Source organism: Dreissena polymorpha, chromosome 3 (genome assembly GCF_020536995.1).
Source record: "Dreissena polymorpha isolate Duluth1 chromosome 3, UMN_Dpol_1.0, whole genome shotgun sequence".
Lineage (NCBI taxonomy): Eukaryota > Metazoa > Mollusca > Bivalvia > Myida > Dreissenidae > Dreissena > Dreissena polymorpha.
The window spans coordinates 89882452-89899255 of record NC_068357.1 but is presented as its reverse complement, the minus strand read 5'-3'; the positions used below and the strand labels follow the sequence as shown (position 1 = coordinate 89899255).

General features: G+C 36.8%; 1 protein-coding gene across 1 annotated transcript; it reads left to right on the top strand.

Annotated features, from left to right (window-relative positions):
• Positions 1 to 2271: 2271 nt before the first annotated feature.
• LOC127875225 (26S proteasome regulatory subunit 6B) lies at positions 2272 to 15069 on the top strand. Its single transcript, XM_052420090.1, has 9 exons — positions 2272 to 2363; positions 6434 to 6532; positions 7802 to 7988; positions 8624 to 8770; positions 9877 to 10080; positions 11253 to 11420; positions 12088 to 12164; positions 13766 to 13990; positions 14592 to 15069. The coding sequence occupies exons 1-9, from the start codon at positions 2331 to 2333 to the stop codon at positions 14703 to 14705; spliced, it is 1254 nt and encodes a 417-aa protein (XP_052276050.1). The 5' UTR covers positions 2272 to 2330; the 3' UTR covers positions 14706 to 15069.
• The last annotated feature ends 1735 nt before the right edge of the window (positions 15070 to 16804 follow it).

Sequence of the window (16804 nt, the reverse complement as noted above, 5' to 3'; positions counted from 1 at the left end):
GCAAAATATTGCAAGACGCTTGTCCGACAATGTATAGCAAAGAGCACGATACAACTGGACGCCTGTCTGATATTGTTGCGGAGTGCAAGTGATTATTTAATGATTGTCCGAAAGCCTTTAGACGATCGTGTAACATTTAAGCAGAGTGTATCTACGCCCGTCCGTTTATTGAGTTTGCAAAAATGTGGGTTTTATTAATTATTAATGGTCTTCACGTTAAAAGTCACTAAGAAGTTTTTCTAAGCAATATTCTGTTACCGGTATTTGTGATATTGAACGTTGAACAAAGAAAACAGGTGTATGTGTACCAAGCAATGACATTTGTAGAAAGTAATTTTGAAATAAGCGGAACATGATGAAGTTCCAGTTTAGCGAAGATGTATCTTCCCGATATTTGATAGTTGATTTATAAGCGTAATTTTGACCATTGAACGCGTGACACGTGTTGCAAGCGTCAAGCCGTCTCTACACGTTGATCACTTGTCGCATTTCGGTTTAAGTATTAATTTGCCGAGTAAATTACGAAGTCATAGTTCGAACAAGTGATGATATGGCTGTATTATTTTGGCATTATAACCGTTAATGTAACATTGAGCTCTTGTGCCAGTTGTTTATACGGGGCCATGGAGAATACTCATGTAGTGCCAGTTAGATTGTGACTTACTGTTATGTGATTTTCTCTCACAGTAAATATTTGTTTATTGTGTTTTTGTGTGACTTTATTACATAAATTTATATGGGAGGCTAAACAATGATTTTTTTATAATTACATGTTAACGAAATCCGTTGATAAATTATCCTGAATTTATTTTTTTTGTTTTACGTTATTATTACAATTTAGTTTATAGTACAGCATCACATATTTACGCTGAGCAAAACCGATTCAAAATGTTCATTCTCTTCGAAAAATTCCTGTTTGCATTCAGTAACTACTTGCAGAAATTCAACATTACAGAATTGTTTCCATAGGTATCGCTTCTCAACTGACGTGGTGTGGTGTACTGACGTCAATGCCTGTAAACCTTGCTGATGGAGGTTTCGTGCCACTACAGTTTTGTGCCAGTTATATTTGTGTAGGGAGAGAGTTGAGTTCCCCCCCCCCCAATTATATATAGGTTAGTACTATACATGAAATGATTATTATATAGTCCCCTACCGGTTTCACCGGAGGGGACTTATGGTTTGCGCTCTGTCTGTCTGTCAGTCTGTCTGTCAGTCTGTCTGTCAGTCTGTCTGTCTGTCAGTCTGTCCGTCACACATTTCTGGATCCTGCGATAACTTTTAAAGTTCTTAATATTTTTTTATGAAACTTGAAACATGGATAGATGGCAATATGGACATTATGCACGTCATTTCATTTTGTTCCTACGTCAAAAATTCTGGTTGCTATGGCAACAAATAGACTAGAAATACTGCTGAAAATGGTGGTTTTCCGGATCCTGCGATAACTTTTAAAGTTCTTAAGATTTTTTCATGAAACTTGAAACCTGGATAGATGGCAATATGGACATTATGCACGTCATTTCATTTTGTTCCTACGTCAAAAATTCTGGTTGCTATGGCAACAAATATAAAAAATCTGGAATTTCTGACAATGGTGCAGAGCCGGTAGGGGACTTATATTGCTTGGCAATAGTCTTGTTTAAAATCATAGTGCACCTTATACAACCGTGATACAGCGGAAAGATTCTTTACCAAGAGGAGGTGCACATAATTCTAGAAAATTCCGCTTCAATTATTTATCCTCCTCCGGTTCCGCCGTATATAGTTGCCTCAAGGGTTTCACTCCCTTCCTCATGTCTGTCCGTCCGTCCGCAAAACTGTTTTCTACACTCAGTAAGCATACTTCAACAATTTTTATAGAACTAACAACGTAATCTTAATACGCACACTGGTAGTATAATATTAGTTAATTTTCAATCATTAAAGGTCCATACTACATTTCAGTAATACTTATCGTTGTTCTCTTTGGATTGTTTTCTGTAACACAACATCAAACATATAAATAAATAAAAATATATCATTTAACATAGGTATATTTTCATAATGTATCGAAATTTTCTGACTTTTGTTACTATTGTTAGTATTGTTGTGTTACTACATGTATTTTTAATTGTCCTTAAACTTTCGTAATTACGGTGGGCGTACGTGTAATTCAATGTTATTTTAATGATGGGTTTGATTAATAATAAACATAAAACAATAATGTGGAGATAATTAAACCGTAAGCATTAAATACCCGTTTTCTAACTGTTTAAATGGTATATTTTAACCCTAAATGTGTGATTTTTACATCACAAATTATTTCTTAACATCAAACCGGCATCATCATGGAAGAAATCGGATTAACACTTCCAGAAAAAGTAACTAATTCGTATTTTGCAAATGAATATTATCTGCGTCATTTGTATATTTCGGGATCTTATCGTTCTTACAACAACTTATTACCCAAATGACAAAAAAAAACACTCCAGGACAAAGTAGTCTCAATTCGTCCGTGTTTTGTTTGTGTGGGTGGGGTAAAATCACGACCATAAAATGAGCTTTAATAACTGCATGGTGTATCTTTCTTTCCTATTGTTTCACATTTCCCATATTTAATTATATATATATCATAGATCTTGTCGTTTTGTTAATAACCTTTACAATTTTACTAACTTGTGAAAAGCTTAACATGTCTGGTTATGTGTTATGACTAGGGCTGTCACGATACGCCGTGAGCGTACCGCGGTATATCGTGGTACGGCAACACTGTATCGCGGTACGTACCGCGATATTTTACAGAATATGTATCTGTGAAGAAAACAGCAGAATAACAAGTTTCACAAACTTTATTAAGCTCAATAATCAGAAAACACTGGTATCATAGTATGACTAGAAACTGTAAAAGAAACTGTAATAAACTTGATAGAAGTAGTCATTGTTATTGTTATTGTTATTCGCGTCTTTTTCTAAAATGTCCGCCATGTTGTTTACAATAGCTGTGACTGTGGTCTGTGTAAATCGAACGCTTCAAGGGCATGTTTAAAATGCGGAGTCAGCAGGCCCAGTATTGAAAATCCGTAGCGTTCTGACTCTTCCTCGACTTATTCAGAATCTTAAGATAACATGATTCGGAAGTGCCATGCTTTGAACGATCGATATACTAAAGAAAGAAAATAAGAAATAGAATAAACATTTTTTGGATAATTATGAACTTATTTGCAAAAGGAAATCCCAAATCTGTCCCTAATTCCAAAAAAGGTACGGACCCATACATCGCCGTATTTTAAACGTGAAAGTTAAACATCTACCAGTGGAAGCGCTTGCTTGACCTGGATATTAACGAATTATTTTTTTAGCCCTTTTGAATCGCTTCTACAGTTTTCAAAACGATATCTATATCAAAATAATTATGTAATGTATTTATATCTGTGCTAATATAATAATATTAAAAAAAACCGGTGCGGCAACGCCGTACCGCGGTGCGATTTTTTTCACGACATGCACCGCGATATACCGGTATACCGGTGAATCGTGACAGCCCTAGTTATGACCAATTTTTTTTTAAATATTCACTTTTTAACGATATTTCATTGTAAATTAATTTATTAGAGGATTGTTTTCTATATTATTTCACAAAAATAGTGTTTTCTTATGAATATGATGACTAAACAGATTGAAAGGAAAGTCCGAAAGATATTTACAAATCAGGGTTGCTATGGTGCCTTGCTAGAATGTGCCTGTCAGGGTTTCCGTATGGTTTAAAATTAAAAACAGCATGGCGAACGTTGTTTTCTTCTGTTAAGTGCCTTCCAAGATCAGAGATTAATCTAGGTTAGCGTTTAAATGTTAAAAAATGCATCATTACTGCATTATCAGACAGGGTTTTTTTTTAGAAAAAGGGGAAGACGCTGGACGCTCGGTAAAAGGGGAAATCAAGCGCGAAAGAGACATATTTGGGGAAAAAATAAAGACTGTTCATTTCAATGTCTATAACTCGCCTACAGACTTCAGGTTTTTTTTTTAGAAAAAGAGGCATGTCTCTGACCTTTTTGTTCTTAAACACATGAACAAGTATGATATTAAAGTCAAAGTCCTAAATAAAGTTGCAGGTGTAGATCTAATAATGGGAAATGTTTTCAACTGGGGCTGGGGAACGATGTCAATATTGTGATTTCAATTTCATGATGAATGGGTTGACGATCTAGATCTGCTACAGTATTGGAAGGGAAAGGTGCGGCAGCTGACGATTGTCTACTTTCACTTTCACAATAATCCGACAGTATTATTCGATGTTGATTACATGTACCTCCGAATCCTGCTGGGTTTCAACGGTTTTTGATGATTCATTCTTAAAAATGCGTCAACGCAATTAATATTTTCCGAGTCCGAACATTTTATTTTGTTCATGTATGAATGCCAATATTGAGACTTTTTCTGTTTTAACGTTTATATCTTGGCTTTCACATAACCCGGATGAAAATTCGACTGGTTTCTGGTAATTAATTGACGAAACACCCTTCTCGCGCAAGACCGGAATCCAGTTAAATAGTCACATGATTAATACGATAAGTTGCCCGGTTACCATGACGTAATTTAAGAGCTATATATAGAATCACTGGGATTCCCAGATTTGAGTGTTCGTCGGGAGAGAGAGAGAGGGAGATCGTTGTACATGGTACAAATTGGATAAGTGTCGACTTCCCAAAAGAAAAAAAACATTTCTTTGAGGGTAAAATATTATATTTCGGTAAAAAATTATATTTTTGGAGGGGAAATGGTAGTTTTAGGGGAAAAATTCTGGTAGGGGAAGACGCCGAATATCGGCGTCACTTTCTTAGTAAAAAAAAAACCTGTCAGATGAATTCGTAAAACAGTTTTTTTTCACAATTTTATTCTGCTATATTCCCGATAAAAAAAAGTATAATTTTTTTCCCAAAATGTGGTGAAAATTGTCCAATCAGAAAAAAAAAACGCTTTTGACATTGGCTGTTTCACTTTTAAACAAAGGTTAGTCTGATCCCAGTGTGTTTTTTTTCTGCATTTTGGGAATGTGGCTGCAGGGTCCCTTTGGATTGGGAAAATTCTCGGCGTTTGACTACGATTGGGAAATAAGTGATGTTGTTGTTTTGCTAAAAAATGCTTCAAAATTGAGAATACAAGTGCTTTCAGTATTATATTTACTAAGGTTGAACTTATATGGATGGTAGATGAACAAAATATTGAGAAAAAAAAATAAAATAAAAAAAAAAAATTATGGGGGGGGGGAAACCTTGGACTGGTAATTTTTAGCTTCCATTTTGGAAAATATATACTCTTTTTCAATTGGAAATCGGGCCCATAGCCAGACCCGATTTTGAATGAAAAAAACAACACTGGATCCGTTCTGGTATGGGTTTTAGACAATACCTCGAATTTTGATACCAAAGGTATTATTAATTATTCTCCGTGTTGTACAGGGACCTATTATATTTGCTATGAAATTCATGCGTTATTTGATTAAGCTGAATGGAAAATAAATATCTAGCACAAATACAAATATTACTTAAAAATGATCCCTATGCAAACACCTGGCAAAAAGAAAACAGTTGAATTTTGTAAGCAAGTTTCACTACACAAACAAATATCGTCTACAAGTACAAGTCCTCCTATTGAGAGTCATCCCATTGTTAATGATAGTCAATCAATTTCAAGTGACTATTGCGTTGTAATCATTCAAGCCCAAAAGCAAATGGCTTACTGATGTTCAACATGTTGTAACCAGGAGTTCTTCCTCCAAAGAAGATGAAGTGCCTCAATCTAATAAAATGGTGCCACTGCCTGATGGTAGACTGTTTTACATGCCAAAATATGAGGCCAGGTCAACAAGTATATATGTATCTTTGTATATGCTTACAACTCTAGACTTATAACAGGTGGTCCCAAATTCTAGACCAAAATGGGTTTCAGTTTCTAAAATTTGGCTACAGAAAATTATATTTGGCTAAGATGTTGGCTACAGAAATTTTAGAGACGAGTGGAGCCCTGCCTGTTGCTTTGAAAATATCTACTATGTAATTTTTGTTATCCGCCGCCATAGGCGGCGGGATATTGTTTTGGCGTTGTCCGTCCTTCCGTCCGTCTGTCCGTCCGGCACTTTTGTGTCCGGAGCCATATCTTGGAAGTGCTTTGGCGGATTTCAATGAAACTTGGTATGAGTATATATATGGATAAGAGGATGATGCACACCAAATGGCATTGTACACCATTGGATAATAAAAGAGTTATTGCCCTTTGTATCTTGAAAAAATGCTTTTTTGAGTGTCAAATATAACACTTCGGTGTCCAGAAGCATATTGGCTGGGGATATCAATTCAACGAATTTGCTTGTTGCCTTTATTTTGTTCATTGAATGGTCAATTTATAGTGATGGATTATATGGATAAGTATTAAGTATATTTATTATTTTCAGGAGGACTCTGGGCTTACAGAATCAAGACCAGGGACTGCTCCCACCACACACGTGGATCCACTTGGAGTGGACATTGAGGACCTGTATGTGAAGTACAAGGTTTGTTGGCAATACATGTTTGTATGCTTTGCCCCATTTGATGCATGCAGGAATTTTTGTCCTTACATTTGGAAGTGAAAAACAGAACTTTGCTGATCTGGTCACAAAACGTGTGATTTGTCTCTGTTGGGAACTATATTTACAACTTTCTTCCCTACCTCCGATACAATTAGGCCTGTGGTCAGTTACTTGCATAAAACAGGTATGAGGATATTCACTTGAAAGCTGCTTTCACTTCAGCTTCTTTCCCAATTCACATCTGCTTAGATAAAAAAAATGGTGGACATGTTATCTGACCTTCATGATACAAATGAAATAACAATGGCAAAATAACCCTGTCCCACCCAGAAGCAAAGTGAAAATGGATTGTCTATGTGCAAACAGCATAAAAACAGAACAGCCTGCGAATAACTTGCAGCCTCTTCAGGTTTTATGCTGTTTGCTGCTCATCAGTGTGTTATGGTTGAAAATGGAGCCTTGAAAACTTGAATCTAGTAAGAAAGCTCTTTAATTACATGTAAATTAAATTTGTTAAGGGACTACAAATGTGTCAAAATATGTTACTATGTATCTCAGTGGTAAAGGGTTAAAACACCTAAACAATATTGTGGTGTACCATGGTTTTATCCTGAACCAAAATTGTGTGTGTATCTTGAAGCAGCTTTTTGTTCTTGCACTATAATGCTTTAGCTACAGGTCAAAATTCTGACTTTTTTCCCCAGGCATCTTGATGCACATAGTGATTGTTTTTGTCTGTCCATCCATGACAGAATGCTTAAAATGTACCGTTTCGTCTCCCACCAACACTTCTTGCTGGACGTCTGTGATAATTCCACAGTGGTTGCCTATGGGCAATCCAAATCCACCCATATTAACTTACTTCTCTAACCGTTACCTCCTCATGACTTATAATGATTCAAAAGAGCTGTTTATTGGTATAGTCAGTTTGAATATTACGTCTTAGTACATTGTAGAACCAACACCATTTGCTTGTGGTAATAGTACAGAGTTGTTGCATATGACCATTTACTTTCCAACAAATTGCCATGTTACCCACCTCATTTTGTCCATTTGGACTTTAATTTTTAAATGGCTAATACAGGCTTGTTCCTGGTAAATAGATTTTCTCTTGTTTCTCTAGCAGCTTCATCTACCAGGGACATTATTGCCTGAGTAGTTTTAAACTTGACATCAGTTCCAGGCAAGCAATTTTTTCATGGGACCATGTATCACATATTTTAAAGATTGAACAAGCTTTTTTCCTTCCAGAAACTTCAGCGACAGCTCGAGTTCCTGGAGGTGCAAGAGGAGTACATCAAGGATGAACAAAAGAACCTGAAGAAGGAGTACCTGCATGCACAGGAGGAGGTGAAGAGGATCCAGAGTGTGCCCCTCGTCATCGGCCAGTTCCTGGAAGCGGTGGACCAGAACACTGGCATCGTGGGCTCCACTACAGGTGCAGTTGTAGCAGAATTCAATAGAACATGCCTGCTGTATTTCAGGGCCCGTATTCACCAAACAATAAGTTGACTGAAGTCTTAGATGAAAGAACATTCTTTAAAATTGAATATTCAAGAATGGCTTTATTTTTGCGTCAAACTTGGCGTTAATCACCTCTTTGTACATCATTGCTCATGTAGAACATGTCCTCACTGACATAATTACCATCTGTAGTCTGTATATATTCTTATGCCGGCCATAATTTTCTTGGTTCTAAGTCTATTCTTTATTCTTAAGTCTAAGAATGGGTTGGTGAATATTTGCTCGGAACAGTACATTAAGGGACAACAAAATATATGCCTGCAATATCAAAAATACAATACATCGATAGTCAATATGCATGGAGGATTGATAAAGAGGAGTTCAAGTGTTTGTTTTAATGGCCATGTCTGTAGTGTTGTGCATGTTTGCATCTATCAGAGTTACGAATTATGGTGACCATTCCCAATAAGCCATGTTTTTAATTTCTTGTGAATAAATACCTTTGTGAATGTTTTGTTCTCCTTATACATGGCAAGCACCTAAATTTCTTTTAAAAATGCTAATTCCATGTTAATAATATAATTATTTGTAAATTTATAATTCGTTCAGGTTCCAACTACTATGTGCGTATCCTGTCCACAATCGACCGAGAGCTGCTGAAACCGTCAGCCAGCGTGGCTCTTCACAAACACAGTAACGCCCTGGTGGACGTGCTGCCCCCAGAGGCTGATAGCAGCATCACCATGCTTGGTGCAGGTAATGGCTGGGTTACACATCACCATGCTCAATGCAATAAATGGCTGGGTTACACATCACCATGCTCGGTGCAGGTAATGGCTGGGTTACACATCACCATGCTCTGTGAAGGTAATGGCTGGATTACCCATCACCATGCTCTGTGCAGGTAATGGCTGGGTTACATATCACCATGCTCTGTGCAGGTAATGGCTGGGTTACACATCACCATGCTCTGTGCAGGTAATGGCTGGGTTACACATCACCATGCTCGGTGCAGGTAATGGCTGGGTTACACATCACCATGCTCGGTGCAGGTAATGACTGGGTTACACATCACCACTCCGTGCAGGTAATCATGGCTGGGTTACACATCACCATGCTCTGTGCAGGTAACGGCTGGGTTACACATCACCATGCTCTGGGCAGGTAATAGCTGGGTTACACATCACCATGCTCGGTGCAGGTAATGGCTGGGTAACACTTTCATCAATGGCTTACGTTTAATTGTAGAAATTAATGGTCAGGTTTCTGAGTAACTTAAGCACATTTAACAGCATCAACATGATAGAAGAAGGTAACTGCTTGACATGGAAGGCGATTTCAGCTTTATAGCGGATATCCTGTTTTTCAAATAAAAAACTTCTGCAATTAATAGCAATCAATTTAACTGGATCTGTTTAAAATTGATCAGTTTTTATCAACAATGTGGAGTGGAAGGGTACTTTCCTCCCATTATTTTTTCCAAATCACACCCTATATGATTTATTGTCCATAATACTGCCTCTGAGCACGAATGAAACTCAGCAAGTGTTTAGTTGTATTCATTTAATGGCTTATTGCATTCTGACAAAACACTGTTGTCTGTACAATGTATCTGAGAGAATATGTTTGAAAAAAGTTGTGTTCAACCTGTCCACATTCAGTGTCTATTAAGTTTGAACATTTGACATTGATTGTAGATATACATTATTTTCTAATGGATAGGCACTTTCTGTCCAATTGCATCAATAATATGTTATAATATTTAAATACGAAAATATATAATTTCAAATTAACAAATTTATCATATATTAATGACCAATTATATTATACCTAATCAAACACACTGGTTTCGTTACTTTCAGACGAGAAGCCAGATGTGGCGTATGTAGACATTGGAGGCATGGACATCCAGAAACAGGAAGTGAGAGAGGCCGTGGAGCTACCCCTCACGCATTTTGACCTCTACAAGCAGATCGGTATTGACCCTCCGCGTGGCGTCCTCATGTACGGCCCTCCTGGCTGTGGGAAGACCATGCTAGCCAAAGCTGTAGCCCACCATACAACCGGTCAGTCATATCAACTACTGATCAGTGTTTGTTCGGGTCCGGTAGGGGGACCCATTCCCAAATGGGACCTTAAAATTGCTAGTTGAATATATATTTTTTTAATAAGTCTAAACATGTCATTAATCTTCAAATTCAGCTCTGTAACTTGAATCTTATAAAATATGATATTGAAATCACTTTTGTTATCAATTTTTAAGTATTTGTTTGCATAAAATCAACAACATTTCCCTATTTTAGTCAAAAGGGACCTGGCCCCGTTCCCAAAATGGTGAAAAAACCCACTGCTGATTCTTTTTACTGTGTTCAGGAAAAACTAGGCTTAATTAATGTGCATCAAGTGTCATTTAAGATTAGCCTGTGTAGTTACCACAGGCTAATCAGGGACGACATTTTCAGCAAAATTCCAAGAACTGGACAGAGATTTCCTTAAAACGAAGAATACCATAAGAGCGAAAAGTGTTTTCCCTGATATGTGTGGGATGACACTTAGCACATGCATGAAGCCCAGTTTTTCCAGAACAAGGCTCAATTGTTTAGTTGATCAACCAGAGGAGGCAAACATGAATGTCCAGCCATTCTGTTAAGTATTTGTCCAAATATTTAAAAAGGAATTCTCATGTTGAGTGAGTGACATGGAAGTCTTTTAGCAAATATCAGCACCCAAATTTGATTAATTGGATCATGTCAAATTGTTTGTTTTTGAAGCATGAAGCCCAGTTTTTCCAGAACAAGGCTCAATTGTTTAGTTGATCAACCAGAGGAGGCAAACATGAATGTCCAGCCATTCTGTTTAGTATTTGTCCAAATATTTAAAAAGGAATTCTCATGTTGAGTGAGTAACATGGAAGTCTTTTAGCAAATATCAGCACCCAAATTTGATTAATTGGATCATGTCAAATTGTTTGTTTATGAAGCCTTGTTTTTTTTGTTTTAGCTGCCTTTATTTGTGTGAAGGCTAATTAATTGTCTGCTATTGAAGTAAAGAGTGAAATGCAGTTCATTGCATCATCAAACCTAAAACGTGATTCTCAACTGCAGATGTTACTATTTCTTCGAATAAATTACTCAAATAAAAAAGTTAAATATGTTACCATACTAATGTGTTCATATATAAGGCACCCTTTTAGAAAGCATAATACTTGCCTGGTTCACAATGAATTTTTTTTTTGCAGCTGCTTTCATTCGTGTGGTGGGTTCTGAGTTCGTACAAAAGTACCTTGGTGAGGGACCTCGCATGGTGCGTGATGTGTTCAGATTGGCAAAAGAAAACGCTCCGGCCATCATATTTATAGATGAAATTGATGCCATAGCAACAAAGCGATTTGATGCTCAAACTGGAGGTGAGTTCTTTTACAAATATTTTGTTGCATGTCATCCTTAAATTATAATGGTCTGTTATGTGTTTGCCCTGTTAAAATCCTTAAAACATTCGGATCAATAATAAAAAAAAAATGTTTTTTATTGATCTGTAGTTTAAGAGATGTACGTTTTTCTTTGCATACAACCAGACTTTATATCAACAGTGTAAATGGTATATTTTACTTTATAAAATCAAGACCGGTGTGTCAGAACATTTATATACTGTACATGAAATACACATGTGAGTATTCACACAATTCTTTGCTCAGATTAGCTAACTGATAGCTTCAACATAAATTATCCCCAGTTATATGAGTCGCGTTCTGAGAAAACTGGGCTTAATACATGTGCGTTCAGTGTCATCCCAGATTAGCCTGTGCAGTCCGCACAGGCTAATCAGGAACAACACTTTTTTCCTAAACTGGATTTCGTGTAGAAGAGACTTCCTATAAACGAAAAATGTCATAAAAGCGGAAAGTGTCATCCCTGATTAGCCTGTGCGTACTGCACAGGCTTATCTGGGACGACACTTTACGCACATGCATTATGCCCAGTTTTCTCAGAACACGACTCATATGATGAATGGTTAATTAACCTTATGGAAATATTTTGCGCTGATACTTAAGGCTACATATTTAATCCATTTAGCTGACAGAGAAGTGCAGAGAATTCTCCTGGAGCTTCTGAACCAGATGGATGGCTTCGATCAAACTGTTAATGTAAAGGTATGCAGTCAATAGTAGAGTTAAGTAGAGTTAAGGTCGCTGTGGCGTAGTGGATATGGTGTCTGCCTAGCAATCGGTCACGGGTTCGATCCCCACTGTGGGAGCGTTCTTTAGATCTCCCCCATAGACACCAAGGAAACGGACTCGAGAGCGTTTCACATAAGCTTTAGGCTTGTTATGCAATCGAGCTTAAATAAATAGGATAAAAAGTGTAGAGTTCTTATTAATCTTTTTTAAGGCACCAAAAGGTCTTTTTCTTTATGCATAAGTCTATGTAAATAATTTAAAATTAAAGGAGATATTGGTCAAAATACAGCCTATAAGACTGAAAAGTTTTGATTTGAGCAGAACCTTTCAAAATAAATTGGTTAATAATATTGTCAAGATGTAGAGTACTTATGTATTCAAATTATGTAGAAATAAATGTTGGTAAATCTCTTTCTGTTTGATTGTTTGTAGGTTATTAGTGCACAGGTGTGAAATGTGCTTGTCTTAATTATATTAATACTTAAAATGAGGAGAAAACAGGAGGAAAAGTTAGTAGAGAATTTGTTGTATAACACATCTTATTTGTTAATGAGCAATACAGTTCAGCTACTTAAATCTGCAATACACTTATTGAATATTTGAATAGTTAGCTGTATGGTTACAAAACATGTATCAATAAAGCAAAATGTTATAACAAATTTTGACTAATAATTCTACATTTTCTGCTTTGCCTTAATGTCCATAGTTTTTGATGGGACACGAGCTAAATCACCACTCAAGATGGCATTCCTCTGTATTTTAAAATCACGAAATGTTTTTTCCATGATATTTTTGGTTTCTATCAGATTTGTAAGTTTTATCATACCTATTCATTGATATGAACCTTATTCGTGCCTATTATTTAAAAAAGTACCAGGTTAGTGGGCATTGATATCAGTCTATGTTTTGAGGTAAGACATATTATTTGAGATCATTGATGAAGTCTTCATTTTCAGGCAAACAATTTGATAACAAGTTATTGTACATTTATACAAAAAAAGCAATAAAAATAGCTTAAACGAAGTTGACAAATATTTTGATTAATGCTCATTAAGTAGGACGTAAAACGTCATAAAACATAAATTCCTGTCAAAATTTCGGTGTCATAGTGATTATTTGATTAATTCCATAAAATGATGAATGATAAACAGAAAACAGGAATGAATAAGGTGTTGTTGTTTTTCTAATTCTCACCTAATATATTACTCAATAATAGGGCAATAACCTTTTATTTTTTCATATATCAAAACTCATCTGCATTTGAAAATAATAAGTTGAGCAACAAAAAAAACATGACGTTATGTGATCATGGCAACTAATCGCTGGGACACTTGCCCGGCAATGAGCCAACCAGCCTGTGCATTAAGTGTCTTCCCTGATTAGCACACTGCACAGGCTAATCAGGGACAACACTTTCAGCTTTTATTGTATTTTGTTTAAATGAAGTCTCTAAGCAAAAATCCAGTTTAGGTGCAAAGTGTCCACCTTTATTAGCATATGGGGACTGCACAACTAATCAATGACAAAACTTTATGCACATACCTTTAGCAACTTTTTCTCTCACCCCCCACCAGGTGATCATGGCCACTAACCGGCATGACACACTGGACCCTGCCCTGCTCCGGCCCGGCCGCTTGGACCGCAAGATTGAGTTCCCTCTGCCAGACAGGCGTCAGAAGCGTCTCATATTCTCCACTATCACAGGCAAGATGAACCTCAGTGAAGAAGTCGATCTCGAGGATTATGTCGCCCGTCCGGATAAGATCAGTGGGGCGGACATAAACGCCATCTGTCAGGAGGTACGTGCGAAAATAATTTGATCTTCCCCAAAGACACCAAGTACTGGCTCTACTCAGGAAACAGGCTCATGAGGGTTTCAATAAGCCTGCGGCTTTCAATGCAATAGACCTTTAATAAATAGGTTTAAATTTTTAGTAAATTTGTGGTGCTAGTCATCAATGCTATGCCTGCCCCATATCAGAGATGGTGGGGTATTATTATTGTTCCATTTATATCAGGATTTTCATTAAATTTAAATGAGGTCATTTATTTACAAAAGCCGGAGGGAAATTTCAGTTTAGTTGGTTAGCAAGTAGCCCCAGATGTTGTTTGATATTTTGGTAAAAATAGCAGGGTATTTTCACCCACTTTCCAGATCTGCCTAGGTATTACTAGTAATTTTATGCAAAGAAGGAGATTCATTTTCTTTCACTGATTTCTTCTGTTTTAGTTTTAGAACTTTTAACTTTCATGACCCTTTAAAAGTGGAAAGTGGCGTTGGCATAGGCTAATCTGGGACAACACTTAAAATAAATGCATTAAGCCCAGTTTCACTGCAACGCGGCTCAAATAGTGTTTACTTTGATTTGGTAGGGTGTCAGTTTGTTCCGTCTGTTTCAGGCTGGCATGCAGGCAGTAAGAGAAAACCGGTATGTGGTGCTGGCCAAGGACTTTGAGAAGGGCTACAAGAATAACATCAAGAAGGATGAAACAGAGCACGAGTTCTACAAGTAGCCACTGATCCCACTCCAGGGACCAGAAATCTGTGAAAGCGACTGTGGTTCATTGACATTTCAATGTATATTAATTGTATTATATATATGTGCTAGGCTGAGTTGTGGATCCTAATAAACTTAAATTTCCATAATAAACTTAAATTTCCATGAAAAACTTAGTTACCCAGATGGTTTTCTTTAGCAAGAATATTCATATATTTTCTGGTACACTTAAGTTGTCATATAATATATTAAAATGGAAAGATGAAACAATTTTTTTTTCATTTTATGGTTTAAAAAACAGTTTCAGAATTGCATTTCAACATTTACATAATGTAATTTGTATGTTCCTATGTTTCAGAGAATACATTTAATTCTCATAACATGTGTGTTAATTATGCTTATCTCCTGAATAACTTCTTGATAAAGAGAATGTAAGAACCCCACCCCCACCACACCACACAATTGTTAATTGGGCAGTGAGTATACTGGAAGCAGTAAGCCTTTGGAGTTGGGTGCAGAACAATTTTCATAACTCGCAAGGCAGACCAGCCTATAGTATATCCAAGATGCCACTGCCTCCACCGTCGCTTTCAGTACAGCCGCCTTCGACTCGCCCTTATGATTGTAAAGGAACGTCATTGGTTGTGAGGACTTGTAAAATACTATCTCGCATATTGCTACAGATTGTTTATATGTTAATGCAACATTATCTTTCTATCAGATTTTTCTTGGCTCACCTGAGCACAATCATGGTCAGCTTTTGTCATCTCCTTTTGTCTTTGGTGCATTGTGCCTCGTGTGGGGTCAACATTTGCCTTGTTAACACTCTAGGGGCCACACTTATTGTCCGATCAGCATGAAACTTAGTCAGAAGATTTGTCCAAACAATATCTTGGACAAGTTTGAAAAATGGTTCCGGTTGCTTGAAAAACATGGCCGCCAAGGGTAGGGACATTTTTCCTTATATGGCTTTAGTAAAACCTTGTTAACACTCTAGAGGCCACATTTATTGTCTTATCGTCATGAATCTTGGTAAAAAACTTTGTCCCAATGGACGAGTTTGAAAATGGTTCCCGCTGGATGAAAAACATGGCCACAAGGGGACGGGGCATTTTTCCTTATATGGCTATAGTTAAAAGTTTAAAACTTGTTAACACTCTAAAAGTCACATTTATAGTCCAATCTTCATGAAACTTGGTGGTCAGAACATTTGTTGTAATGATATCTTGGATGAGTTCGAAAATGGTTCTGGTCTGTTAAAAAACATGGCCGCCAGAGGGCGGGACTTAATCCTTATATGGCATTAGTAAAACCTTGTTAGCACTCTAAAAGTTACATTTAAAGTTCACTCTTCATGAAACTTGGTCAGAACATTTGTTCTAATTATATCTTGGGCTGCACAGAACAGTTCCTTTGTATCTCAGGTGAGCTACTTTGGGTCATTCAGGCCCTTTTGTTTACTGATGTCATCTCCTTTTATCCTTTCGGCTGATTCCTCCCTTTCCGTGTCAAACTTCTTGTACACACTATTATTAACTTTGCTGGATGTGTGTACTAACGAAGAACATCCCCCCCCCTAATGTGGTTCTTACATCACACCCCCCGATACCATCAAGACTGAACTTGTTTGCTTGTCTGATCATGGCGTATTTAGCTCTCCGGGTAAAGTTATAATATCGTACCTGGAATCCAGTAGCCAGTGATGGAGTAATAACTGGATGATCATAAAAGTCTATTCGAATTGAACTTTAAATTTTGACGCGCCATTAATTGTGGTAAGATATTTAAGTCATTTATGCCTAATGAACTCTCCCATCCTTCTAAATTGGATCAATTTATTTCCAAAATTAGGGATGTCTAGTATATTTATTTCTATATTTAGAATATTTCTTACAGAAATTTCTTTAAGCAAACAGCGCAGACCCTGATGAGACGCCGCATCGTGCATCATTGTTTGCCAATGACCTTTTTCTATTCGCTAGGCATAAATGGGTTAATAAAACCGGATCTAGGTTAAAGATGAAGCAGAACCACGTGTCGCCTTATTAATGATCATTCTTCATCGATACTAAGATAAAATCATTTCCAATTCCATTTAAAATATATTAAAAATAG

What these genes read in the sequence shown, in the direction of transcription:
- LOC127875225 (XM_052420090.1), top strand. Translation starts at nt 2,331, where the DNA reads ATGGAAGAAATCGGATTAACACTTCCAGAAAAA. An exon ending in TGTAGCCCACCATACAACCG is followed by an intron (nt 10,081 to 11,252) that starts GTCAGTCATATC and finishes TTTTTTTTGCAG; the next exon opens with CTGCTTTCATTCGTGTGGTG. An exon ending in ATCAAACTGTTAATGTAAAG is followed by an intron (nt 12,165 to 13,765) that starts GTATGCAGTCAA and finishes ACCCCCCACCAG; the next exon opens with GTGATCATGGCCACTAACCG.